Source organism: Terrapene carolina, unplaced genomic scaffold, assembly GCF_002925995.2.
Source record: "Terrapene carolina triunguis isolate 2854851 unplaced genomic scaffold, T_m_triunguis-2.0 Scaffold22, whole genome shotgun sequence".
NCBI classification, from domain to species: Eukaryota; Metazoa; Chordata; order Testudines; family Emydidae; genus Terrapene; species Terrapene triunguis.
In genome coordinates, this window is record NW_020664373.1 from 21608649 (window position 1) to 21635988 (window position 27340).

Below are 27340 nucleotides of genomic sequence, written 5' to 3' on the forward strand. Positions count from 1 at the left end.
ACATAGCATCCGAAGAAGTGGGTTGTAGCCCACGAAAGCTTATGCTCTAATAAATTTGTTAGTCTCTAAGGTGCCACAAGTACTCCTGTTCTTATATTTACAGAATTTCAGATCATATAAAAGTAAGTTTTAATTGCTGAGATGGTTAAAAGAGTTCTAAATGGAACCTTTTTCTATCTATAGTTCTGTTTAAATTGAAAACAATTCAGTAAAATCACATTTATTTTACTGAAATTTAATTTGAGAGAAAAACCAGGAAAAATAGTTTCTCGAACACTCTGTTCAACATTCTTGGAATTAAAAGTTTCAATTTTTTAAAAAGTGTAGTATTATATTATGTAGTATAATATATAGTTTAAAATATCAAAATCAAAGCCAAACAAAATGGTTCAAGCAATCAGACTGTGGCATAATGCCCCATATTCTTCATAGTAATATTATGATGATGATTATGGCATAACTATGATGTATTTTATGCAAGTTAGGTCTTGTAAGATATCACTGAAAAGCTTATGATTCACAGAATATGATTATCCTATTTGTATGCATGTATCATTTTGGTATCTGAAGTTAGGAATATTGCCTATGCTTCTATTACAAATGTGTTTACACCTGGGGAACACCCACTAGTTAGAATGCAATCAATCTAGATTGCTGGCTGGGAAGGGCCATTAGGGAGAACAAATAGTCTTAGAAGATGCTAATCTTCCACTGGGGAGCCTTCCTGAGGATGCTACAAACAGCCTCCAAGTCATGGCTGCTCTGTCCCTACAGAGACATGTGACCAAGTCACCTGGTCCTGGACTCCATCTTGGAATACCTGTGTTTTTCCACTGACCGGGTATGGGAACCAAGACAGGAGACAAATGGTTCTGTAGCAGGGTGGTCACCCCACTCCTGCCCTAAAGGGCATAAAACAGCCCTTGGAGAGGTCTGCAGCGGGGAAAAGCCAGGCTGATTGGGGGAAGCAGCCACAGGTGGGACCATGCCCCGATCAGGCCACAGCTGGCCCTATAAGAGGGCAGAGGGCCAGAGACTAGGACACACACACTCTAGCCTTTTGAGAGAGAAGGACCTGGTTTCCTAGGAGCTAAGCGGGGCACTGAGACTGGAGCAGGGCTGGCGAAAGGTTAGAGGAGCTGGGGAGCTCCAGCCTAGAAACCCCCCAGGCTGCAGGCCTTGGTAAAGGCCAAAGAAAGGTACTGTGGGGCAGGGCTGGGGGAAGGCCAGAGGAGCTCCGGCCTGGAATCCCACCAGGCTGCAGGCCTTATTAAAGGCCAAGAAAAGGATACTGGGGTTGCAGAGGGCAGCAAGTCCAAATTCCCCTCGCTGGTGATGAGTGGCATTTACACTGCAGTCTGCCCCAGTGAATGGGGGCTAGGTTGAGACTGGCAGTAGCCATAGTCTGAGGTGAGGTGGGGATAGAGGGTGGGGGGTTCCTCGGGGAGGAGAGACCCAGATCTGTGGGGGTACTGCCAGGGGGCAACACCCCAGCCTAAAAGGGGCACCGGGGTCCAGAAGGGACTCGGGCTCAGCGGCAAGCGGGACACCGGTGTGTCCCGCACCATTACAGTTCCCGCCATATGCAAAAGCTATTTATGGCAAGGGAGTGACATCATCATGGTTTTTCACTGACTCCCTGCTGGAAACACCTGAGGAACTGGACTAGGGGAGAAGGGCTGAAACCAGGCTAGAGGGATTTCTAGCCTGTGAAAGGAATTTGCTACTGTGAGAATTTGCTACTGATATCCAATCTCTTGAGTATATTAAGCTTAGATTGCAGTTTTGTTTATTTGCTAGGTAATCTGCTTTGATCTGTTTGTTATCCCTTATAATCACTTAAAATCTATGTTTTTTGGTAATATACTTGTTTTTGCTTTGTCTAAAACCAATGTGTGGAAATCATAACTGGGAGCAGAAAGCTGATGCATATATTCCCCCACACTGAGGGAGGAGGTGAATTTCATGAGCTTACGCTCTACAGTTCCCTGAACAGCACAAGATGATATATTTTTGGGTTTACACTTCAAAGGGGGGGTGCCTTAGGAAGTGGGAGGCGCCTTAGGTAAGCCTTCCCATGCAGAGGTGATCTCAGCATGTGTGTGTAGCTACAACTGGGTGTGTCCCTACCTGTATGTCTGCTGGAGGGGGCTTGTCACAGCAGTACCATGTAAAGGGAGCCCAGGCTGGTGGGTCAGGGGGACTCAGTGGTAGCCCAGTTACAGGTGGCAGGGGGAACCCATCACACAGACATATTTTGAATTTTTCTTTGCAGAGAATTTCAATTTTTTGCATTTTGTTCTAATTTAAAATGAAAAATTTTGAAATTCTTGATGAACATTTCCATCCTCCACACAACTCTAATTACTTGTTTTGCTAATATAATCATAATTTGTTCCAAATCATGAAGCACATATTTTATCTAATTTCGGTAGACTGGTATAGCTTTTGTATTTCACAATAAGCTTAATTTTCTCATTGCTTGAATATTTTTTAAAAGGAGCCTGTGAAATATTTATAGAAGAAGTTATGAGCTACTTAATATTTACCAGACATTACTATGCACATATTCTACTTTAAATGTAAGGAATAATCGAAGATTCCACTGTGTGGTAATCACTAGCAAATATTGACTTTTTGATAGTAATCACTATACATAGTGAAAAATTAATATATATGTTTTTAACAAATACCCAGTATGTAGTTAAACAGATGATATGGCAAGTCTCAAAAGACAGAAGATTGTTTAAATATGGGCTGAGAACAACTGGTGTTGAATATGTCAAGCAGAAACTGACACTGGACATATCTTCTGGATCTGCCCACGTATATAGCCTACAATATTTGAAATCAAGTGCTATAAAACTTTAATAGTAGGAACAACTATTCAATCTGAACCAGGATATCAATGAAGTGAACTTTTCACAGTTCAAGAAATGAATTGATTTTGCAAAAATGTGTGTAAAAATGTTACTACTGTTACTACCCATGTTAAAAGATTGCTTTCTGTGCACAGGAGAAACAGCTTCTTATGAGAAGTTAATACCCCACTTAAATTGATGTCTGGCAAAATTGATGTGAGAGTATATTTTTGGAAACTTAAAATATTTACATAAATATAAATCAATGCACAAAATTGTGTTAGAATAGATTAGATTTTAAGAAAGCTAGTTCTTTTCTTTTTCTTTTTTTTCCCATGTAGCAATTCCATTTCTAACAATGGGTATTTCCCCTCTCCCACACTATGTTTAGCAGGTTTATTATCCTTTTAGACACACACACATTGGAAAAACAGGAGGGTCAGCAGCAAAAAATCTCATCATTTTTGAACAGCTATTTTAAACAAAGTCATAGGTAAGTTCATCTGTAGTAGTCAATTTTTGTTTTAAAGTTTCTCAACTCATCACTTAATCCTATACTTTGTGTATTGATTCTAGGTGCTATAAATGAAAGAACCTTTCTGAAAGGATAACCACTAAAGCAGGTAAGTGCACAATCAACAGACCTTTTTCTGTAATTGCTTAATTTTAAACAGATAGTACTTCACTAGAGCTGAAAGGAACAGAACAAAAGCCCATGGAAAAAAAATTGAATTCAATGGGCACTCTCTCTATCCCAAACTTGTGTCCTGCTGTCCAAAATAAAATCCTGACCTGTCTCTCTGACATCATCTTGTGGAAGTGTTGTTGTCAACTCAAGCTCAGCATGTCTAATGAAAGCTCTGAATCTAACTCTCCCGGCTACCTCTTTTATTGACCACTGTGGACACCACCACCATTCTACCTGTTACTCAGGCATGAGAGAGATCACATGGGTATCATCGACTCAGACCTCTCTCTAGGTCCTCACATCCAGGCTACATTGAAGTATTGCAGATTATCGCTGAACAGCATCACTAAGATTCAGCCTACCCATCCACACAGCTAAACATCTCATCCAGGCTCTTATCTCATGTCCTCAAATCCTTTTCTTTGGCTTTGACAAATTCTTGCATCTATTCAGAACACTGCTGCAAAGATCATTTTTCTAGCCCATCACTTTGATCATAGGGGAGGGATAGCTCAGTGGTTTGAGCGTTGGCCTGCTAAACCCAGAGTTGTGAGTTCAATCCTTGAGGGGGCCATTTGGGGATTTAGTTGGGGATTGATCCTGCTTTGAGCAGGGGGTTGGACTAGATGATCTCCTGAGGTCCCGTCCAACCCTAATAATCTATGATTCTATGTCACCTCTCTTTGCACCCCTTCACTGGCTCCCACTTTTCTACTGTATTGAATAATGTACTTGTCTTCATTTCCAAAGCCCTTCACAACCTATCCCCACTCTACCACCATCTCTCATTCAGTATAGGTCAAGTCCCACCTCCTGTCTGACCACGATGCCAGCTTCCATCTCCCCGTTGTTAAAATTTGAAATGAACACCTTTGTGATATCTCTCATGCTTCAGAGAAGCTCAATGGGAACATCCACAAAACTAACTCATTATGCTCCTTAAAACTCTCCTTTGCCATGAGGCCTACAAAAAACTTAACAGCGGTTAGGCTGCTGGTGTGCGGAGACCACTGCTTATCATATTGTCCAGTTTTGCCTCATTGTTGTGCTTCTGTCTGTCTATATCCATCTGTTGTCTTAGATTGTAAGTTCTTTGGGGTTTTTTTGTTCCATATTTGTAAAGCACCTAGCACAATGGGGTCCTGGTCCATGACTGGAGCTCCTAGGCACCATGGCTATATATATTACTACTCCTGCTACTACTATTAAAATAAATTAAAATTCCTAAACTGCATTTTCCCCCATACTAAAGAATCAAAAAACTAAACTTTAATTATGTTTTAAGCATTTACTTCTAACTTCTGTAAAGGAAGAGATGGAGTTTCTTTTCTTTTTAAAGTCCTTAGGAGATAGCTCAGCTACTACAGTGGTGGGTGTCACTATTAGAACTCAGATGCTTTCTACTTAATCCAGTAGTTTGAAAGTCAGTATTGTAATGTTATAAGTGAGTGGTCCTTATAGTACGTGAGCAACATTTGAACAAAATGTGTAATAATGCTAAGAAATAAGTTTATTACAGAGCACAAAGTTTATTTCCCAGGATATTTATTTTGCAAATCAATTTTGGAGCAGGAAGCATTGACCTAAAACCCTTTTGAATACGAGTCTGTGGCTCCTAAATCAGTTAGATGTTGCAATGCTGAGTACAGCAACACCTAAACACCTTTAAAAATCTGTCTTAGACACTTTTGAAATTCCACCCTGAGTGAAACAAACTGGATCTTCCAAATGTTTTATTTTAAAAATCCTGATTATTTAAGAGTATTATTTTCCCTCTTCCATAATCTGCTCTCAAAGACGCTGTAATGTTCCAGAGATATCCACTCTAGATTCCCGAATAGAACAGAAAATACCCTTACAGAATCCTTTTCAGATTTACACTGAGCACAGTGCATGCTAGGATAGGTCTTCATGAGTGTTATACGAACTGCTATACAGTGCAGCCAATAAAGTTCGTAGTTTTGTACCTCACAATAGAGTCTCAGTGCCTTAAATTAAGAATCTCCCAGCCAACTGAGAAAACAGAAATGTCTTTTTTTTGGGGGGGGGGGGGTAATACAAAATCAAATATGATTTTGAAAAGCACCCAGGACTTCTTTACATAGGCTAGCTACTAAAACAATTTTTGACAGCTGTAGCAAACTTTAATAAGTAAAGCCAAGGAAGCAGCATTAGGATCTGGAATATTAAGATTGGATTAGAAGCTGAATATGGACTAGAATCTGCAGATGAAATTCAGGTGCAGACAAAATATTACAAGCTGTGCTTGTGAGATTTCAGCTCCAAGTGACAGAACACTCAGGAGATAATTTAACTCTTTCAAGATTAGACAGTGGTGATTTGTGGAAATTAAGAGGTCAGCTCAGTATGCCTAAAAATTAATGGGAATTACTCATTTTATGAAATTACATTTGCATGTAAAAGGGAACAAAGAACATAGGCTCCTTGCAGTTTTAGACCGGTCTTTAAATCACACCAGTAGGGTCAAGTTTAAATCCAAGGATTTGAATTCAAAATAAGCCCATCCTCCCAGGATTCAAATTCAAGGTTATAATCCTGGTCAGTCTCTTGTTTAGAGTAGAAGAAGAAGAGCAACTGTCCATATTTGCCAAAGACAGATTTTTTTTTATTTGAATGCATAATCAGTACTTAAAAGGTAGAGAAACAAAAGGTTATGAATCTTTTTTTTAAAAAAGTTCCTTTGTAAAGAAAGACAGAGAAAGAACTCTTAAAAAGCAGTATTAATAGAGCATGTTCAACTGTCTAAAAGCAGAATGCTTGCTTTCCCATATGACCTTCATGCATGTATCACATGTAAAGACATCAGCATTTTTCAACTCCCAAGGCTACTAATGTTTATTAAAACTAAATGTACAGTCTAATTTTAAATTCAAGAGCAGACAGTACAGTATGAGGAAAAGATTTGTGAAGCATTTGAATTTTTTATTTTTTTTAAACAGATGTTGTGCCTGTTAAGGGCCTGATCCAACTCCCATAAAAGTCAACTGAAAGATGTCTGTTGATTTTAATGGGAGTTGGATCAGGCCCTTTAGGTTTGCTGGGGATAAACTCTAATATTTAATCCATTCCTTTACCCTTTGTGCCAACCACTCCAGTTGCGGGGAAAAACATAGTGGATCTGAACAACAAAAGATACACTAGCCCTGTACCTAACTTTCCCCATTCTGTTCCATTACCAGGTCAATCTGTGTGGCATGTTACTTCACCCTGAACAGGGCTGTTATGGTGCTTGAATTGTTCTGAAGACCAGTAGATCACTGATCGATGTTTGGTCACCAGGTTGATGCCATTAGTTGTGACTTCTCACTTAACAGAGTGGGCCACATGAAGGCTGTCATTTTCCACCATGTCTTCCCATCCACCCAGATTTTAACATCTGTCAACACCGCTTGGAGTCGTGTAAGCCCTTTTGGACCCACGCATCTAAATCTTCAATAATGCAACTTTAACCTTGATGAAGCTTGGAAAGCCGAACTGAGTTTATAAGAAGTCACAAATCACAAAAACACCTTTTGAAAGACCCGACACAGAAGATCCCTGGTTTGGGTTCCCCATGAAGCTCATGGGCAACCCTAAACCGTATCCTCACAAACCATGCCAGATGCGCATACTTGCAACACAAATAGAAAATTAAAGATTCTCCGGTGAGCGACGGTGTTCACCCAGAACAGATCATGGAACATGGAACAACTCCATGCCCAATTCACAAATTGGAAGGAGGCATCACAGCAATACACTCTGCTATTCCACATGCAATTATTTGGCTTAACTATGTATATGCAAAATTATAGTTGCTCTACATTTACATCTGTCAGACAAAGAAAACGACCAGGTCAACAGCTGAAGCAGATGGATTGGTTAGCACATGGTTAGAAGACAGTAACTCCTTATTACAGGGTGAGTTAATATCAGACAGGAAAACAGGTTGCCCTTCTTACAGGTTTCTCTTATCAAAACTGAAAACAATACTTTTAACTGAAAGGAGACCTTTTAAAAAAAAATCAGTGTTCCTTAATTTTAAAATGCTCCTCTCTCTCTCTCTCTCCCATTTTTAATCCTATCTAATTTTCTTTTCTTTTTTTTTTATTAAATGAAGAAGAAATCACAGAAGACAATAAATCTGGTATACAATTTTAGAAGTACAGGAAGAAAATTGGGCCAGTGTCTTTCGTAAAATACAAATACGTACACATACAATCTGGTATTTACCATCAATATTTTGATCAATCGGCTTTACATTAAAAAAAGCCTTGCGCTATCAAAATCCAAGTAACTATATTTTACCCTTTGTGTAAGGTATGTCTAACACTGCCACTAGGAGGTGCGACTGCAGCACACTTAGACATAGCCACGCTAGCTTTGATTGTGTTCACTTACTAGAAGTCTGAGTGTGGCCACAGTGGCACGCATGGCGGCATAGGCTAGACACTCAAGTACAATCCTGGCCAGACCCCTGGGTATATACTTGGGTAGCCACCACTGTTAACCACTATTTTTAGTGAGCTAATTCGAGAATACTCCCATGTGCTGCAAATGTACCTCTCAATTGCAGTGTAGACATACCAAAATGTTGCTTAGTAAACTACAGCTGATTTAGCAGCTAGAAGGGCAAATGCAGCTCTAAATGAAAGTCATTTTTACATATCAAAGTGGTCTAGAGGCTTATTATTTGAGAAATTACTGTATGAACCTGATTAACTTTAGAATAAGGTTTTCTCGAACTCTGAACCACTCTGCCACAATTATACATAGCCTAAAATGAAACGGTATGATAGCCTTACTGAACATTTCTGTCTTGATAGAGTTAAGTAACTCAACAGTCACCTTTATCTATCCTGAAAGTTTTATCAGTTATCAAGGGGGAATTAAATTGTATTACAAAATGTTCATCAACCATTGTTCATTTCCGCACATTCCTCAATACATGCCTACTTTTCACCATGTGCATTAAAACTTTCCAATTTATGGGAAAGATAACTATTATATTTAGCTTTAGCACCATTAATGCTTTTTAATATTGTCAGGTGCAATGCTGAGCATAGCTCATTCTCGCAGCATGAACCTTCTCTGAAGTGCAGTGATGTTATTAAAATCTTGACATTACATACAGTAGTAAAATTCATGAAATACCAGAATGAAGGCAAACACCATGATGTAGTAAAGGGAACAATTTTAATGGCACTCTGTGTACTCATAATTATAATATTTGTGAACCTTGAATAGAGCTGGTTATAATGTTGGTGGTCAGGAGTTGAGAATAGTCCTTGACTCACAAAATTGTAGTGCCAGAACTCCCTGGACCCAGTTCCCCACCCTGGTATGAGAGAGGGTGGCTTGGTAACCTGCGCAGAGCCCAAGGGAGCCCCGTAGACCCACCTTCCCATTTGGGAAGGAGATGGGTCTGGAGCAACTTCCAGACCTGACACCTGAAGCCACAATCTTTCCTTCAAGAGCAGGCCTGGAAGTGCCAAAAGAAACAACTTCTGTATTTTTTTTCATGAAATTATTTTTCTATATTTTGAGCAGCTCAGGTTTGGATGTATTTTAATCTGGGATTGTCTTTAAGGCCCATCTTTACTGTATGTTGTCTGAGAAATATATTTTTTGGCTTTAGTAGTCTTGTTCTTTGGCTTTTTTCTCTCTGTATTTATTAAAATGTATTGATTCTATGTCTGCGTATGGGTTTTTCTGTTTTATAAAATGTGATATGAAAAGCAAAATTATGTTAAGATTAGCAGTAGAGAGAAAATTTAACAAAAGTTCATCTTGCAAGTAAAAATACATGTAACCATGATGATATTTTCCTTTCAAAACAAGACGTTCAGATGTGTTTTATAAGGTGACACTCAAAGGGGTTAAATTCTTCATTAAGGGCTCAGTCTAGCGCCCACTGAAGCCAACGGAAAACTCCACTGACTTCACTGAAAAAACATTCTGACACTGTACTGCTGACAAAAAACAATTTAATAAAATCAAATCAAATCCAGAGTTAAATGGTGGATATAAACTACTTAGGAAATAATGCGAATTTCTCAGATAACATGACATTTATAAAGATGATCTTTAAAAGTATCCTGTTGAACACCAAGCCTAGCTGAAACATGTCCACGCTACACTATAGTATGTTACTTATGCTAATGCTGGATATAACGATCCTAGTACAAAGGCAAGTTTTGATCAAGTACATATGTTCTACTTTTAGAACTAAGCACTCAACTAGAAATTTTGAGAATTTAAAGTAAAACTTTCAAAGTGGACGAAACTTTAATTTGTATGACATTATAATCCACATTTACTATAAATTCCACTTGTATTTCATATATTTTCTTCTATTTAATAGTTATTGAGGACTCTGTACTCATACAAAGACTATTCCTTCTCAACTGTATCTTCTCATCCTATTTGATACAGCACTAAGGTGGTAATGCCAAGTTTATGAAATCACAGTTGTTTCCATGGCAGTAACTTGTGATGTTAAAAACATTCAATAATTTCATTACTGTATCACACTGGAAAAGACGTTGGGCTTACAAATTCTTATTGAAGCACAAATATCAAACAATAGGAGAGAAAAAAACTGAACAAGCATGCTGCTTTTTGTATTAATGTTCCCTTTCATCAAGTATATGCCAGTTTTAAAGTCCCTTAATCTAGAATAAGAGGAAAGAAGTCATTTAAAAAAAACCTGACAGTGGAATCTGAATGCATTAAAATCTCATTTTACCTACCATTCCTCCATGTTAAACCCATTATTAAAACACCAACATCAGATTTCTAATCTTTTTTATTTAGATTTAAAATTCAATGGAAGAGCCTATTCTAAAACCATGGTTAATAAAAGAGTAAAGCTTTAGTCACGCTTATCAGACAGGAGAAGAGAGATAGACTATCCAGAGCTTAAGTAAGAGATGCTATTAGGAAGAAAATAGAAAGATTTAATACAATGCTAACCAAAGTGAATGCTATATATATTAAAATGTAAGTTGTACAATATTTGATACTGTGTTCAATATTTCAGTTTAATTTGGATTCCAAAACATTTGATATTGCTTTAGCTACACTATTTGAACAGAATAAACTATGTAAATTGAAATGCATTTTTCCTTTAACTGTAATGGAAATGCTGTGTTAATTATAACATCTACTGGTGTAAAGAAGGAATTATGCTCGGTTTGGACCACATTGCATAATTAGGTAATATCTGAGACATGTTCCTCCGAAGCCCCAGGATTTGGCCACTATCACTGCAAGATACTTGACTTGATCGACAAAGAGTCTGATTCTGCATAGCAAATCCAATAGTCTTACTTATAAAGTATTCTTAATTTAAGGCACTGAAGTTATACTGGTAAAAATATTCAGCTTTTTCATTTTTAACTATTTGTTCATTTCCCCTCCCTATCTCCCAATTTTAATTCTTCACAAAACATACCAAACCATGCGGTATCTGGTAAATTATTATTTATTCCTACTATAGTACATACAGCTCTTTATATTGTAAATTAAGATTTTATCTGGCTCCTAATGTAAATGCCACTAATGTTCTCTTCATACATCCCTGGCTAGATATCAAATTCCTCCTGCATTTTCTTGGCAGTGCATATAGTATTCCTTAGTCTTATTTATCATTTGGATTACTGAGAGGCTTATGATCTGTTATACCTCAACGTGTCAGACTATCTGTACATGCTATGAGGGAAATTAATTATCCTATATGATGTACTTCATGTTCTTGAATTTAATCCAGGAGAACCTGGTGCTTCCAGTATTTTTTCCTGTGTGTCACTCATGCCCATTATACTCGAAGCAAGAATAGGGTACCAATGCGGGGCAGAAGAAAGATATTTTCATCAATATGTATGTTCTGGTAAATATTAAATTTCATATTAGCAAATACTTGTTAGGGATATGAGTCTATTAAAGGGCCAAACCTGCCTTGTTTAAATCCATGGAAGTTTTACTATTAACTATAAAGGGAGCAGGAACAAGCTCCAAGTGCCTGACAAAAAATACTGAACAAAAGATAATGGCACAGATTCTCAAACAGACACACAAAAAGCACCATTTCAGATCCCCAAAGTCATGGTTATATTAATCATGTTCATGAGGCCTCAGATGTTTTGAAGGAGCTATTTGTTGTTTTTAAAGCAATCAACAGTAATCATTTCTCATCTCCTACTGCCCAGGGTTGGGACTGGGATGTGAGGAAGGACAGACCATTGTGGCTGTGGGGGGACTTCTTGAAAGAGGAGAATTCACATGGGTTGTGGCAGCTTTGGAAGGACAAGCAAGGAAAGAGGTAACTGGTGGTCTGGGCAGAAGGACTATGAGGAGTAGTTGGCTATCAAACACATATTTAACAGTACAGTAGTACAGGCCAGGAGCACCCAGCAAAGATTAGGGATGGGTAGCTAAGAGAGAGGGTCTGAGGAAGATTAGGATGGTAGGAGAACGAGTCAGGAATTGTCAAGGAGAGCCAGCTTTATGAAAATGTAGGGTTCCAGCGAAGTTGGATTAGTACAAATCTAACTGAGCTTTTTCTGAGTTAATATTTTAGACATGGCTTAGTTTGGGTTGGTTCATGGCTATGCAGCATACAGGCAACTCTCTGAAGCTGCTGGGTTGTTCTCTGGAATCTCAATTTTCATTAAAAATCCTCTGGTTGTTGTAAAAAGCTCTCAAAAACATGAACCAAGTGTAATCAATGCAGAGGCTTCTACATGAGTCTTCAGAGAACCTGGAACAGTGACTCAGAGGCGTGAACTGTCCATTCATTTCAACGAGGTCTTAACTCAGATGCCCAGCATGATAATTGGCTTGTCAACATTGTGGACTATTTTATTCCTCATGTAAGAAAGCAGAGGAAGGATCACAAATATGCACAATGTATTAAGAGTGATTTCTCATTTGGTGCCACCACTTATTCGCCCCACCCAACAAGAAGCCAAGCTCAAAGAACCTAGTGTCGGTCACTGGGACCTGGGCTGTCACACACAGTGGTTAAAGCAGGAGTCAGAGGCCAGAACCATGGGTCAGAGCCAAAGACAGAAATTGGAAAAAGAGGATCATGAATGAGTTACCTGGAATGAGGCAAAGCAGGAGCAGAGCTGGGTTCATGGCTTGGAACAAGCATGCACAAACACTATCAGAGCCATGCTTTGAGCAGCTGCTGAACTGCTGCTGGGATTAAGAGTCAGTCTGCTGACTCTTCCAACCCATCCGCACACTAACTGCACTCATTAGGTTGCCTGGAGACTGTCTCTGCTGCAGGCACTGCTTCCTGATACCTAGGGAAGCCCAGGGGCATATTAGAGTCCTGCCAAGGGAAAGCCAAAATCAAGGAACACAGTGGAGCCCTATATTTTGAATATCTGCACAATATTGTGATCAGTGTCATTTTTGCAACTCACTTGTGGATGGAACTTGGAAATATGCCACCAATCTTCCCTCTCCCAAAAATCTGACCACTGAGTAAAAAGAGGGTCAGGATCAATGAGTTAAGAATGCTGGAGGTGAGCAACATTTTTAGGACCTGTGGGGAAACCTGGAAGGCAAGCCAAGGGAAGAAGTGGCTGAGACTTGGATAGATGTGCTGGTGCTTCATCTAGTACTGGTGTGGGTCCCCAATGCAGTAGAATGAGTGCCAGTCAGCCATTCTGTTCAACAGTGGCCCCAATGTCCCACTAAAAGGTTAATGAATCAATCCTCACATCTCCTCTTTAAGGTAAATGAAGGAGAAACAGGGATCACTTCAGCAACTCTTCAAATGCAGCAGCTGTTTAACAGTACACAGCAATACCACACAATTGTCTCAAACAGAAGATAGAGAATACAGTCTCAAAATTATATTATTTAGTTAGGAATTGACACCACATTCATCACCATAGTACCTGTGAAACTACCAAAGCAATTTTATACAGGAAAAATTCAGTTCAAATTTGGCCAAGTCTCCAGGAAGCCACAAGAGGCCTTGGTTTTACCTATTCGACATAAAACAGTATTTTCCAACACTCTACTGGAACATTCATTTTATATCTCTCTCATGGTCTTAATCAAAACTAGAGCTGTGCAAATAACGAATTTTTCAGTTCACTGGAAGTTTCAAAAACAAAAAACTCATTTGAGATCAAAATGAATATGCTTTCTGAATTTTTTGGCAAATGAAAGTTAAAAAAATCATTTCAGGTTGAACACTTTCATTTATACAATCTAAATGTTTGATTTTTACCATTTTTTCAAATTGACGACTTTTTAAATTGTAATTAAAGAATTTTTTAAACAAACGTTTTGAATGGGAAAATAATGATTTTTTTCATTTTGAAAAATGTTGAAAACATTTCCATTTTTCTTCTTTATGTCCAAAACAATTTGGCAAATCCAACATGCTTTGCGAAACATCTTTGTTGCCAAATCTGCATTTTTCACAAATAATCCACCCCAAAAACAAAAAGCAAACCAACCCCTCCACTCCTGCCCCCAGAGTTTTGGCCAAAAATTGTCACCCAGTATTACTGAATCACAACCCTGTCTCTTTATTATGTGGAATGACCAGAAGAAGCATAAAGTGACAGATCCATAAACTCCTCCACACCTCAAGACTGTTCCCCTTGCAAGAGCACCAGGTGCACTGTGGGCATGGATTTCACGTCAAAATTCCCGTCAGAACCCGGCCCAGCCCGGGAATGCTAATGATCCAACCAGCAGACCAAATTCAGTGATGAATCCTGGTCACGTGTCATCTGAAGCACATTGCGCATATCTTAAGACGACCGGCGTACGGGGAGCCCCTTCAAAATTCTACTATATGATGTGCAGGGGAGTAATTACCTTCAGTCTAGCTAAACTCCCCTGCAATCTCAGGTTTGCATTATATTCTCTTTCACTTTGTCTTATACTCTTTTGTGCAGCATTGCTATGCACTGTTACTTAGTTGTGATGTTTCATCCTAGAGGTGAAGTAATTCCCATATACACTTCTACCCTGATATAACGCGACCCGATATAACACGGATTCGGATATAATGCGGTAAAGCAGTGCTCCGGGGGGACGGGACTGCGCACTCTGGTGGATTAAAGCAAGTTCGATATAACGCAGTTTCACCTATAATGCGGTAAGATTTTTTGGCTCCCGAGGACAGCGTTATATCGAGGTAGAGGTGTACTATACAGAAAATTTGCACAGTGATAACAATTAAGATAGAACATTGATGATTATTATAAAGAATATCAATATCATTCTGTGACAAGGAATATTAAGTCTGAGAATGAAATGATCTCTGAAAAAAAACTATCTTTTTTTTCCATAATGTTTTTTTCCTCCTCCTCCTTGTATTTTCCAAACATCAGCTTACTTGCTATAAGCATATGTAGAAGTTTTAATACCCGTGTATCTCTCTTCAGAGATTATTGTAATCTTTGTTTATTGTTTGGCTCTCATGATTTTTTACTACAGAATACTTTTCCGTTGACTGAATGCTTTTTAATAGTTGTGAAATCCTCCATAAAGTAATCCTGATTACATTAGGCTTTCCTCTCCAGTAGTACATTTATCACACAGATGCTTCACTGTAGAGAATCATATCTAAAAAAGCCTGCTGTTTTTCTTCGGGTCATTAGTGCAGTTCTACAAGAGCCAAATATTTTCAATACATATGGTGAACACATACCAGATCTCCTTTGGCCTCCTTTTACTGTAGGATAGCAATAGCAGCATTGCACTGCTCCAGAAAACTCTGATGCTCTGACCTGCTAACCCTCTTTTTGAACTACTGGGTCACTTCTACTGTTATATCGCCAGGGCCGGCGCAACCCATTAGGCGACCTAGGCGGTCGCCTAGGGCGCTACAATTTGGGGGGGGGGGGCGGCGACCGCGGCAGTATTTCGGCGGCGGGACCTTCCGCCACCTCTGTGGGGGGCGGCATTTCAGGGCAGGACCTTCCGCTGCCTAGGGCGGCAGAAAAGCTGGCGGCGCTCCTGTATATCGCATCAGAAAATCTCTCCTTTTTACTGACTGCTTGCTTTTGTTTCCCGCATATTGAAGAATGTGCAGTTTTTCCTTATGTTTTCTATGTCCGCTTTCCTAGAACATGGGCAGCCTCATTGAGCTCATGTTTAAGTAATATTTTTCTTCCCTTGAGGATGTATTTGTCAACCAAATTAATTATAATTTATTCAGGGAGAATAAAATCATATGTTGCTACAAAGCCAGGTTGCCATCTCTCATTCTTCCATTGCTTTTAATTCTTTCAAGGGCAATCCTGATAATGAAGAAGTCATACTTTGATGAATTACCATTTAAGGTATAACATATGCACATATAAAAATGACATATTTAGAAATTTTTTTTAGAAATCTCTCTTTTCCAGCAGCAGCTCCCATCTCCTAATTTTACAGATGGAAATTTAAGTGTAGATCTCATAATTGTCCATGGATCCATGGAATAAATGGCAGGATAAAAATCAGTCAATCTGGCACTGGTAAATTCCAAACCAATGTAAGGAAAATTCGTTTTCCACCTCCCTCCCCTGCAAAACGTAAATCAATTGCTCATTGCAACATAATGTCACTAACACCAAAAACTTAGCAAATATAGATTGGGCATCTATATGGAGGACAAGAATATCTAGAGTTGTAATAGATACTGCTAACAAATTTTGGAAGAGATTAAATTTCATGCTCAAGCCAATCTCCAACTATGAGGGATTACTATTTCTTATTTGTGTTACCATAGCACATAGCAGTTCTGCTCTTGGATCAGGAACCCATTGCACTGTGGGCTGTATAGAAAAAAGAGATGGTCCCTGCCCCCAAAAGCTTCCGATCTAAGTATAAAACAAGAGATAACCGAGGCAGAGGAGGACCAGAAAACAATGAGAATATTGGTTAGCAAGATAGGCAGTGGGTCTCAGCACAAGAGCCTGCCCACAGCTGGGCTGTGTGTAGGCACCACAGCAAAAGTGTGTCATATGGAGGGATTTTAATTAGATAATGAAGCAGTTTTCTAGATGTTTATAGGGAGCTTCTCCCAAGCGTGAATGTAGCATGGGAGAAAGCATGAATGTGCTTGTTTAAAAATTTAACAAGTGAGCAGTGGGGACTGGCAACATGGGCTGATTGTAGTTGGGAGTCAACCCCCCCCTCGCCTTTTAGTATCCCCTTAGAACCTAGACTCAGACATGGGAAGAGTAAAACTTGTTAGCCTGGCTGGAGCCAGATGAGGGCATTTCTTAATAGCTTCCTCCCCCCCCCACACTGTTCCCTAAAGGACCCTTGGGGTATTCTCTGAATTTTACCTTATTTTTGCTCGTTTCATTTCCTGTTTGTTGGTCCCATCCCTCCCCCTGCCCCCACCAATCGCCTGCCTTCAAGTGCCTCCTCGGATTTAACTACTTGCAGTCAGGCTGGATAATATCAAAATTCTCCACGTATGGCCAAAGCAAAGAGCTATGATGATGTTCTTTGCAGTAGCATTCTGAATGGATAAGAGCAGGACAAGATTACATTTGTTTAGGCGAAAGAAAAGGATGTTGAAGTAATCAAGATATGATATGAAGAGGACTGGACCAGAGTTTGAACTGTGTGGATGGATAGGAAAGGCTACATCAGAGATGTTATACAGAATGTTCCCATAGTAGATGTAAGTCTAGATGTGAGGATCTAGAGAGGTCTGAGTCAAAGATGATGCCCAGTTTACGAGTGACAGGCAGGATGGTCTTGAAATCTTATCCTGCCCCTTGGTTTCTGTTACTCTGTCCTCTCCTAGTTCTCCTCCTACTTCTATAATTGCTCCTTCAAACATGATCTTTGGAGAATCATCCTCCTCCAACTTTCTATGGGGGAAGGTGTCCACTGGGCTCTGTCCCAGGTCCCCTTCTTTTCTCCCTCTACACCTTGTCCACAGGCACTGACTTTTGTTTTTGCCAGTGTGCGCTGCTCTCCACCCCCTCTCTTCCCCATGCAAGCGTAATCTCATCCAGAAACACAAAAATTCAACTACCATCTCCATGCTGAGAACTCACAAATGTACCTCTCTACTCCAGATCTGTCTCCTCCTGTTCAAACTAAAATCTCAGCCCTTCCCTCTTACATCTTCTTGTGGATGTCCACTCATGATGGCCACACTCAGAGACAGGATGTACTGAACTAGATGGATCATGGGTCTAATCCATTATGGCAATTCCTACATTCCTATGTTCCAAATTCTGTCCAACCGTGGAGGAAACTCGTATCTAAATTCAAACTTGGTAGCTCAGATGTGACAGTGATGAGCATTGCATAAAAACCTAAATAAAACACAGCTGAATAGTCAGTGTCCATCTCTAGTTGAAAAATATAATCATTTTAAAGGACACAATGTAATTGTAAACTTCTGCTTCTATTTGTTTTGGTGTTATCACATATTTTATTGTATAAAATGGATGGTGTTCAGGGGGGTGGTGGAAATCATTACATTTTTGACTAGCTCCCCTAAGGCAGGTTAGCTGGATTTATTCCCCAAATAAGAAGTGGCTTATAACAGCATCACAAAATGCTGCTACACCACTGAAGAAACTCATCTCTTTAAAAACCTATTTCATGAAAAAATTACAGGAAATAGCCTTTTTAGTGTGCAAAAGCAAGAGAAATCCTCAATACCTGAAGGCTCCTTAAGAAATGTTGTCTCCCAGTGTATTAGGATTTGTAATGTTTATTTCTTCCTAAAAGATGGCTTTATTAAGTACAGTAATAAATAGCAAAATCTGCATTCTAGTTAATTCTGGAAGATACAGTGAATGACAATATTGACATCAGTGTACTGTATTGAAAGAAACATCATCCCTCATGATTTCTACAGTTAACATGAATGCAGTGCACCAGCCTGTCAGAGATCAAAGATCAACCTTCATCTTTCACCCTCCAGAATAGAGATTCTCTTATCACAAGTCCATAACATTACAGAATATTGCCTCTTACTGTTCATATTTAAATCCAGAAACAATCAACCCTTCTGATATGGACAGGAATATCCAAAATACTTGCTATGTTTACCTCCCCGGTGTAAGTCAAAGATACAGACTGCATATTCAACTTGAGGAAAAATTCAATTCCATTTTAACAGTAATTACGAAAACAAAAAACAAAAAAACTAAAACCCCACCACGACACTGATGAAAAGCCTCTTTATAAACTTCAGTTTAGAGAATAGCATAAAAAAAGGGGCTTTTAATGGAAGTGGGTTTGCAATTCTCTCTCAATAATATAGTAATCTCATCAGATTTAATAATTTCCATTTATTGAAAATAAATGCCAAGGAAAAGTTGAAATACTTCTTGCCAATAGGAAGTCAAAACCATGTGGCAATTTTCTATTACAATTATATATATATTTTTAAAAATTGCTAAACATTTATTAACTATTGGCAAATTCCCTGAATTTCCCACACTTTTATTAGGTCTGCAATAATCCTGTTTACATGTGACAGCTTCTCAGTGTCATCATGGGAGTTGTATTCACAACAGCAGAGACTTGTCCAATAGCGTAGGTCCGAGAGGATAATTTTGTCATAAATGTGTTCAAGGCTTGTAAAGTAGAGTGACAGTTGTTCATTCTAGATCAGTTGCAGTCTGATTTGCTTACAACATATTGTGATGAGGTGGACAAGCCCCACACAAGACCAGGGGAGGAAAGTAAAAACAATTTTCCCTGGAGACAGAGGTTGAAGCCAGTCCTGCTCTACTGCCTAGCTAGCAGTATCAAACCTGGAGGAAGTGCCTTCTGGCTGGAGGGGGTGGAATAATGAAGGATAATGCTTCTAAACTCAGCTACAGTGACGATCTTTGGCCTGAAGCAAAGAAAACCTGGGGGCTCAGCTGAGCATCCAAACCTTAGTAGATGGCATGGACCAAACTTTTTATCATCTTCGCGTTCCTTTGTAAATAAAGTCAAGCTCCTGGAAGGGGCTTTACTTTGATCCATGCTCATACAGAGAATGTGGATTAAAAGCCACATTTCATTCAAACACTTAGGATTTCCTAATACATCTTTAGTAAAATCAAGAACATTTGTCAGGTGTTTTAGTATAAGTGTTAACTTTAGGATATTTTCTTCTTGTTATTTAGTAACTAAAAGTGTAATAGTCAATTATGTAAGCAGGAATATATACCCTACACATTAACCTATTCACTCTTGTCTTCACCATAACATTCTGCCTTTTGCTGCTCCTGCAATTAGCAGAATTGGGGCTAAGCGAGTCCTAGACAAAAAAATCTGGAGATGTGTAGCCACTGCTCCACTTGTTCAAAGTGCTGAGTGAGTGAATTCTGGGAAACTCTGTATGCTGCAGTATAGCATATATGTTTTAAACAATAATTTATACACAAACACAATATTTGAACATAAACATGACTTAATCTGGACAAGACTGAGGTGGTGGTGATTGTGGGGAGCAACCAGATTATTTATCTGAGATTTGTGCATCTTTGTAACATTTGCAGCTTGAGGGTTTCGTTAGTGTGACAGAATGTACCTGTGTTCACACCCTGAATACTATTGTAATCATCTTTGTACAAAGTATGCCTTTCAAAGTATCATTTGAAAACCTCATAATTCATTGGTCAATATTGTCCTGATAAAACGTATGTGGCAACATCGCATTTGAAGTTATAAGAGACCACTGCTTGGTCTTCTTAAAACATGTTCCAAACTCAGGTTGGTGAATAGGTCTGTCTCAAACAAAGGAATGTGTGTTCTGCTTAATTTGCATTTAAGTAGTAAACAGAGTCATCAAGCAGGAAGGGAAACAAAAGAAGCTCCAATAGGTGAGGAAAAAGCAGCAGGGAACATCCTTTCCTATAGACATTCTGACTCCTGAATCTCAGCTGGAAATGTTTCCCAAGTGGCTGACTGACAGTATCAAAAGGAGGGATAAAAACCCCAATGACCTCTCCCTCTTTCTCTTGCTGTCCTTCGATTCATGCACCAGAAGGGACAAAGGAAGCAGCCATTGAACTGGAGAAGGGATTCTGACCTAACAAGTTTGATCAGTAAGACTACTGAGAGCATGTGGTTTGAAAAACTTTGCTTTGAATTTAACACAGATTGTTAAATTAGGCACCAGTTGTGTTTTATCTTTATTTTTCTTATAATCATTTCTGACTTAAAAGTACTCACTTAAAATCTCACTCTTTGTGGTTAAATAAACTTGTTTTATAACCCAGTGTGTTTAAACTGAACTGTCTGTGAAGCTCCATTTGGGGGTAACAAGGTATGTGCATATTATTTCTATGAAAGAAATATGGACTTTATATGAATTTGTATTATCCGGGAGAGGGCTGGGCAATACAAGACATATTTTACTGGGGAGAAATCTAAGACTAGCAGTATGTTGGTGTCACCCTGCTGTATAACCTTGACTTAAGAGCAAATGTGTGGCTGGTTGGCTGCAGCACATACACAGACACAGCTGGGAGTGACTTGCATACTGGAGGCTGTTTGTGAGCAGTTCAGGTTGGAGGCTAGAGAAGTAACTCGAACCCCAGGTTAGAGGGCTGGGGTGACACAGCTACTCAAGAGTCTGGATTGTACCCTGGATATGTCAGTTAGAGATGCTGATCAAATAGTAACTACCACCAAGATAGCTTTATTTTCATCTGAACCTGGTCCTTGAATATGAATCTCTCTTTGTGATCCACATGTTTGTTACCTCCCAATTGGATTACAGCAACGTGCTCTGCAGAGGCCTATACTTGAAAACAGAGGTGGTGCAGAATACAACTATGAAGATTTTTAACTGCAGTATCATAGCATGAACACATCGTACTAGTGCTTTGGGATCTACACTGGCTGCAAACAGCCTTCCAGGTGGAGCTTAAACTATTGGTTTTGACCTATATCATCTTGAACGTCCTTAGTGCCCATCCATCCTGAGGGCTTGCCTCCCCTCTCTGAGTTGGTATTAGCAGAAACACTAAAGTTGGAGACTCTCTGGTGAAGGAGCTGGTGGCAGAGCATTCTCTCCAAAGGCCCCTTGACTTTGTAAGTCCCACCATCCCACTGGGCTGAAATAAAACAAATGTATCATCCTGTCAGGACATGTCGCTATGTCCAATCTTTTGATCAGGCAACTGCAGATATGGTTGTGAGCTGGATATCTTTTGGCAATTTGATTCAGTTAATAACACTTTTGCTACCTGGTAGTTGTATGTATTGCTGTGGGATTTTATTTTAATTTATTTTTAATTTTTGCAACTTGCCCGTAAATCATTGCAATGGCACATAGTGGCCTCATCTTGTATCTCTCTATGAAGAAGTGCAGTGGTATAAGGACATGGACAAGAGAAACATGAAGACCATACATAGTTTAGAGATTCTCTGAGTAAGATACAGAATGGGATCCCATCTGTTGTGTTGTTGCTACAGTTAAATAAAAGTATTTAACTGAAACCTGTGACTTCCTGCTTCCGTACTAGTAACAGAAAACAAAGTTCTTCATTTTAGCATTAAATCCCTGGTACAATAAAAGACCTGAGTAAACTGATATATTTTGCACTGCATATCAAATGTCACAAAAGCCAGCCTTTGACAGATTGCGGTGAGTCATGAATCAAGGACCATCAGCTAATAATACTTTGTCCCCATAACTGGAGTTTAACTTTTGGATAGAAGTTGGTTTCAGTTTTTTGTCAAAATTTCACTTGGACCAACATTTTCCAGCTAGCTCTACTCTTGGCACAGACAGAAGCAGTTTGCCACTTAAAGCACAACTGCTGTGACTGTCTCAGACACCTCTAGATACCAATGTAGGGTCCTTCTAGGACTTCACATATAATCACCAACACATTGAGCAATAAAGAAGCAAATATAGACCTCCAATCCCAGGTTTTATGTACTTACATCCAGTTGATTTTACTGATGAGAGCAGCTATAATCTACAGTAATTACTATTGTATTTCTATAAACACACTGGTAATGGTTAGTAGTTGTTTTTTTATTCTCCCCTTGATTCATTTTGGTAGAATAATAAATACATTATAACAGTAAAATATCTTACACTTCAGTTCCTGTTTTGTATAGAATCAATATGAAAACAGATAAGTTAAGTAAACAGAGCTCCATAAGACACAATATGACCAAAGTAAACTGTTCTGAAGTAGAGTGATTTTATGCAGAAGAGATTTAAAAGTGTCTCAGGAAATCAACAGATGGGGGGGGGGAGGGGAAAAGATGAGAACCTGGACAATATCCAATCCCTCTGAACAATCTGAAAGGCAACTGTATTCCTTTTTAAAGATTGAGGGAAGGAAACTTGCAGGGATATTTCCTCCTCCCATTTTTGCAATCATATTTCTGCTCCAATCCCCTCTATATCCCACAACATCAGCCTTCTCTGCTAAACCATGCCCTACCTAATGTAAATGTTCTTGTACTGTATTGTGTATGGAAATTGAAATACAGAGAGTCAGAGTCCTGCAGCTAACCTGTAACTCATTTTTCTACTCTTAATCCATTCTTCCTTTCTAAAGGCTTCAATTTCCTGTCCTCTCACTCATTTTCTACCTCAAACCCTTCATCTTTTTCCTTCTCCTCCCACTTAACATCTCATCACCTTACTTCTCCAACCCTTCAATTTTCTTGTGAGTGAAATGGTCCGTAGCTTTTCTGCTTTTAAGAAAATTATCATCATCTTCATCCTTTTGATTTCAAGGTTTACATCCTGGCTGCATATAGTGCAAAGGTGTACATTTCTACCAAGCTAGCAAGTCTAGTAGTTAATTTAACTTTAATATGAATAAGTAGTAGTTAATTTTTTTAATATGAATAAGAATTAAGTTACCAATATCATATCAGAACATTTGCTGTTTACTTTGTCCTTATGTGTGTTAATAGATAGAAGAATAAAGTATCCCATTTTTAAATAACATATCCATTCTTATATTAAGTATTACATGTGAACAAATAATAGTTATTATATTCTTTTATTATTGGCATTTCACCTCTCATTTTAACTCAAATCCCTTTCTTTCCTTTATATTTAACCTATGTTTAAGTATTAAAAGTATACAACATAAACATGAAATGCTTTAACCTACCAGTGATTTCACATGTCCAATAAGAAATCAGAATTGCCATAGGAACCAAGCTCAAACTACTTGACTAGCATAATGTGTTCTCAGATCAATTCCTCTGACAACAAATCTCAGCAACTTTTTGTTGACAATCTCCATTTATTAGATTAAAAATGGATTAATATAGACTTGAAAAGTTCACACCCCCTGCCCAAAACTGGAAACAAGTTTTTCTGATAGAATAATTCCTATTCTATTGACTAAATGTTGTGTGCTGTTTGAGGAAATGTTCTGGAAAAAAATCCAGGATAGGTTGAATAAAGAGTATTTAAAATGCTGTTAAAATCTAAACTGTTGACAGCTTTCCATCTGTTCAACTTCCATTTTCAAATGAACATGAAAGTTTAGAGTCTGATGCACTTGAAATTGCAGATAAACTAAAATTTAGGATCAAGTATACATTTGCAACGAAGTATCACCCTCTCACCCCTGTATTATTGCAATCTAAAAATTTTAACTTTTTTGCCCCGTCCCCCCCCACACACACTACTTACTTGCTTTGTTTTTCCATGCTGGCTACCCTGAGACTTTCCCAACGAGAATTAAGCAGATTCATTTGTTCTTGGATTTCATTTTCTTCATCATCTGAAAGCTTCCCAACTGTTATAAGTTGACTCCCCACTTGCAAAACATTACCAACACGTCCCTGGTGAGCTGTTAATTCCATCATAAAGCCCTGAAAATAAAAGAAAAGTAAATCTTAACTACGATTACAAGGAAGAGGGATACTTTGTAGAAATATCTTCAATTGCACATATTTTCAAAAACAAATTAAGTTGGTTTAAAAATTCATTTTAACTTTGTAACCCAATGTAAAAATAAACACCTTCACCTTGTGTAAGAGGCAAAGTCTCCAGTGCTAAATTTCAAGTCTCAAAAACCAAATGGAAAAGGAAAGAACAGGGACTGACAATAGCACCGGTGAAAATTTTATGATTTTGATCTTAATGTACCATACAAATAGATGAACACCAATTAATAGATGATGAAGTGTTTGCACTGGTTTCTCAGTCTCTGTGGTTCACATATACCTCATGGGTGTGAAACTGCTCTTTGACTTCTTCTACATCACTGGATATATCTCCTTGTGCTTGTAATGCATCTTCAGTAGAGAGAAGCCATGTGAGTACTTCTTCTAAAGCTGTTTGGTAGCTGTCCAGGTCCACTTCTACCTCCATCAGTGAACTGCCAAATGATCTGTCTTCAGGAGTGTCCAAATACTGATCAAAAATAAAAATAAGAATTTTGGCATTAAGCAGAGGCTAATTGCACAAACAGCTACATTAGATGAATAAATAGAATGTCATCCTCTTAATTCTATAGAACAATCCTCTTTTTTACATAAGAACTTTGATAAATGGAGGATCTGGTGAAATGTAAAGGTGACTATTTCAAGTCAGTAAAGTAAGGACAATGAAAAAAATCAGCTAAATTCAGAAACAGACTAAATGAATGTTTTGTCCTCATGTTTTTCTACATTTAGAATAGTTATTACACATGACATCAATAGTTAAAGTTACACGTATGGTGTATTCTTCAGTCAGTATTTTAAATAGGTTTTTTTTTCTCATTTCTACTTCTATCACCTGTCATTCAAGCACTTTTCTCTTTAGAATGACAGAAATATTTAATTTCTATAGCATCTTGCATAACTACACCATCCTAAATGCTTTGCACAGCAGTGAACTGCATGTTGGTACTGTATCACCAGCATGCAGACAAACTGAGGCAAATGCAATATTAAACACTTTTAAATATTTTTAAATATATTCAGTGGTGGGTTAGACTAATCTGCAGAGTATCATTTATCCAAGATCACGTTATAAAGTTAACGCAAGTCACCAGACCAAAAAAAAATAATCCGGGACTATTATTATTCACTTTCCCCCTTAGGGCCACCCACACATCTGCTCCGAGTCAAGTGCCATTTACAAGCAAATACTTCATGCCACCATGCTGCAGGTTACAGAGAGAGCGAACAGTAACAAGCAAAATTAAGTAGTCATTGTCCCTTTCACCCACTCCACTGGAGAAACTGTTATAAGACCAAGGTAAGAAATAAGGGGCTTGCTGAAGATGGTTTCACCTAATTAGTGAACAAGCTGTAGAGAAGGAAAAAATAAATCTGATAGCAAGTTAGGAGAATAATGATTTGTTTTCATCTTGCTTTTATCATGACGGATTCCAAAGGTCTTTTAAAAACTGATAGAGTACTATATAGTAATCACTTCTACTGACATGCAGACATCTATGGCAGCAATAAGAGATAGGAACCACTTAAACTATGCACAGTGGTTTAGGATTGAAAGTGAAGGCTTCCTTATCCAACTGAAATTAAAGGGGGAATTTAAAGTAGGCAGAATGCAATTATTCGGATTGAAATTTGGCAGCTCCACCCTCATAAAAAGTGCCAAAGGATCTTCACAGAAAACAAATGGTTAATGTAACTTTGGCATTACATCCTAGCCAAAAAAAGACAGCACCAGTAATAAGCTGTCAATATTTTATGAAGAGGATCCCACAAACATTTCCCTCAGTAATGTGCGAAAACCCCATGTTTCAGAGGCATATGCCCAGCAAGAAGCAGAGGCAAACAACTGATTAGTTTGTTTTCCAGCTTCAACAAAATACTATCTCATAACAAAGGAAAGAGGTAATAAGTAAGTATCCAAACAATTGAAGCTACCAACTAGCCCTGATAGTGCTTATCTTATACATATCAAGATATCACATCCCAAGTTGAAATGATGCAGGAAGGTAAGAATACTAATCTTTGTTTGCAGTAATGAGTCTCTATGAAAAGAGATAATTTATCATCATTATTATATCAGCAGTTACTCTCCTCTTTCTGTGAAAATGTGGAATATTCCCATCTCACCTGTGAAGCATTAGAGAAATATATCAAATTCTAGCGAAATGGAGGAGAGAGACTAAGGTTATCATATTTGTACCATCAGAGATCTGCGGTCAAAGGGTTAGTTACAACATACTGGACAAGTTTCCCACCTGACAACTCTTCCCTCCATAGATCCAAAATGAATTATTTTCTGATCTGTGTTAAAAGGGCAGAATTTAAAAATGCACTGTCAACTCCTACTTCACTGAAAGGATATTTTTGAAAGCAAAGTGCTCCTAGTCATTTTGATCAAACTTCTTCCTCGTTCTCTCAGTTTCCCATAAATATCTCATGAAACAGAAAATATTGACTTTGATTTCAGAGTCAATAGGTGATCTGCATATAGTAGAGTCAAAACAAAATGACAGTTCCAGCCACACACAACCCAAAAGATAACTGGCCACACTTGAACCACACTCAAAACTCAACATAAAGAGGAGGAAGAAGTTGAGCAGGTAATTGGCATGTGGTGGACCACAGAGGTCACCCTGACCCCAGGGAACTGGAAAGTGTGGTTTAGGGCAGACTATATTGGAATTGTGAGCTATCACTGTAAGAATCGTGTGTGTGTGTGTGTGTGTGTGTGTGTGTGTGAGAGAGAGAGAGAGAGAGAGAGAGGAAAAACAGTTCTGTAGGGGAAGCTTTGCAGAGAACTATGCAAGCATCAGTCATTTAACACGGAGACAGCCTACAATAAGGTAAGGCAAGTTGTGCCTCTTTTAGGGAGCAGCCTGCTTTTTGTCTCTGCTTTTGGGTTCTTGCACATGATCGT

The 27340-nt window shown here is 38.6% G+C and overlaps 1 protein-coding gene across 1 annotated transcript in view; it reads right to left on the reverse strand.

Annotated features, from left to right (window-relative positions):
* The window catches only part of LOC112125929 (dystrophin-like), a 1989526-nt gene that overhangs the window by 1249457 nt on the left and 712729 nt on the right, over nucleotides 1–27340 (reverse strand). The window contains exons 10-11 of the mRNA XM_026648920.1: nucleotides 24704–24892; nucleotides 24167–24348 (exon numbers count right to left, since the gene is read on the reverse strand). Coding sequence (XP_026504705.1) covers nucleotides 24167–24348; nucleotides 24704–24892 — 371 coding nt within the window. The remainder of the gene's footprint in view (nucleotides 1–24166; nucleotides 24349–24703; nucleotides 24893–27340) is intronic.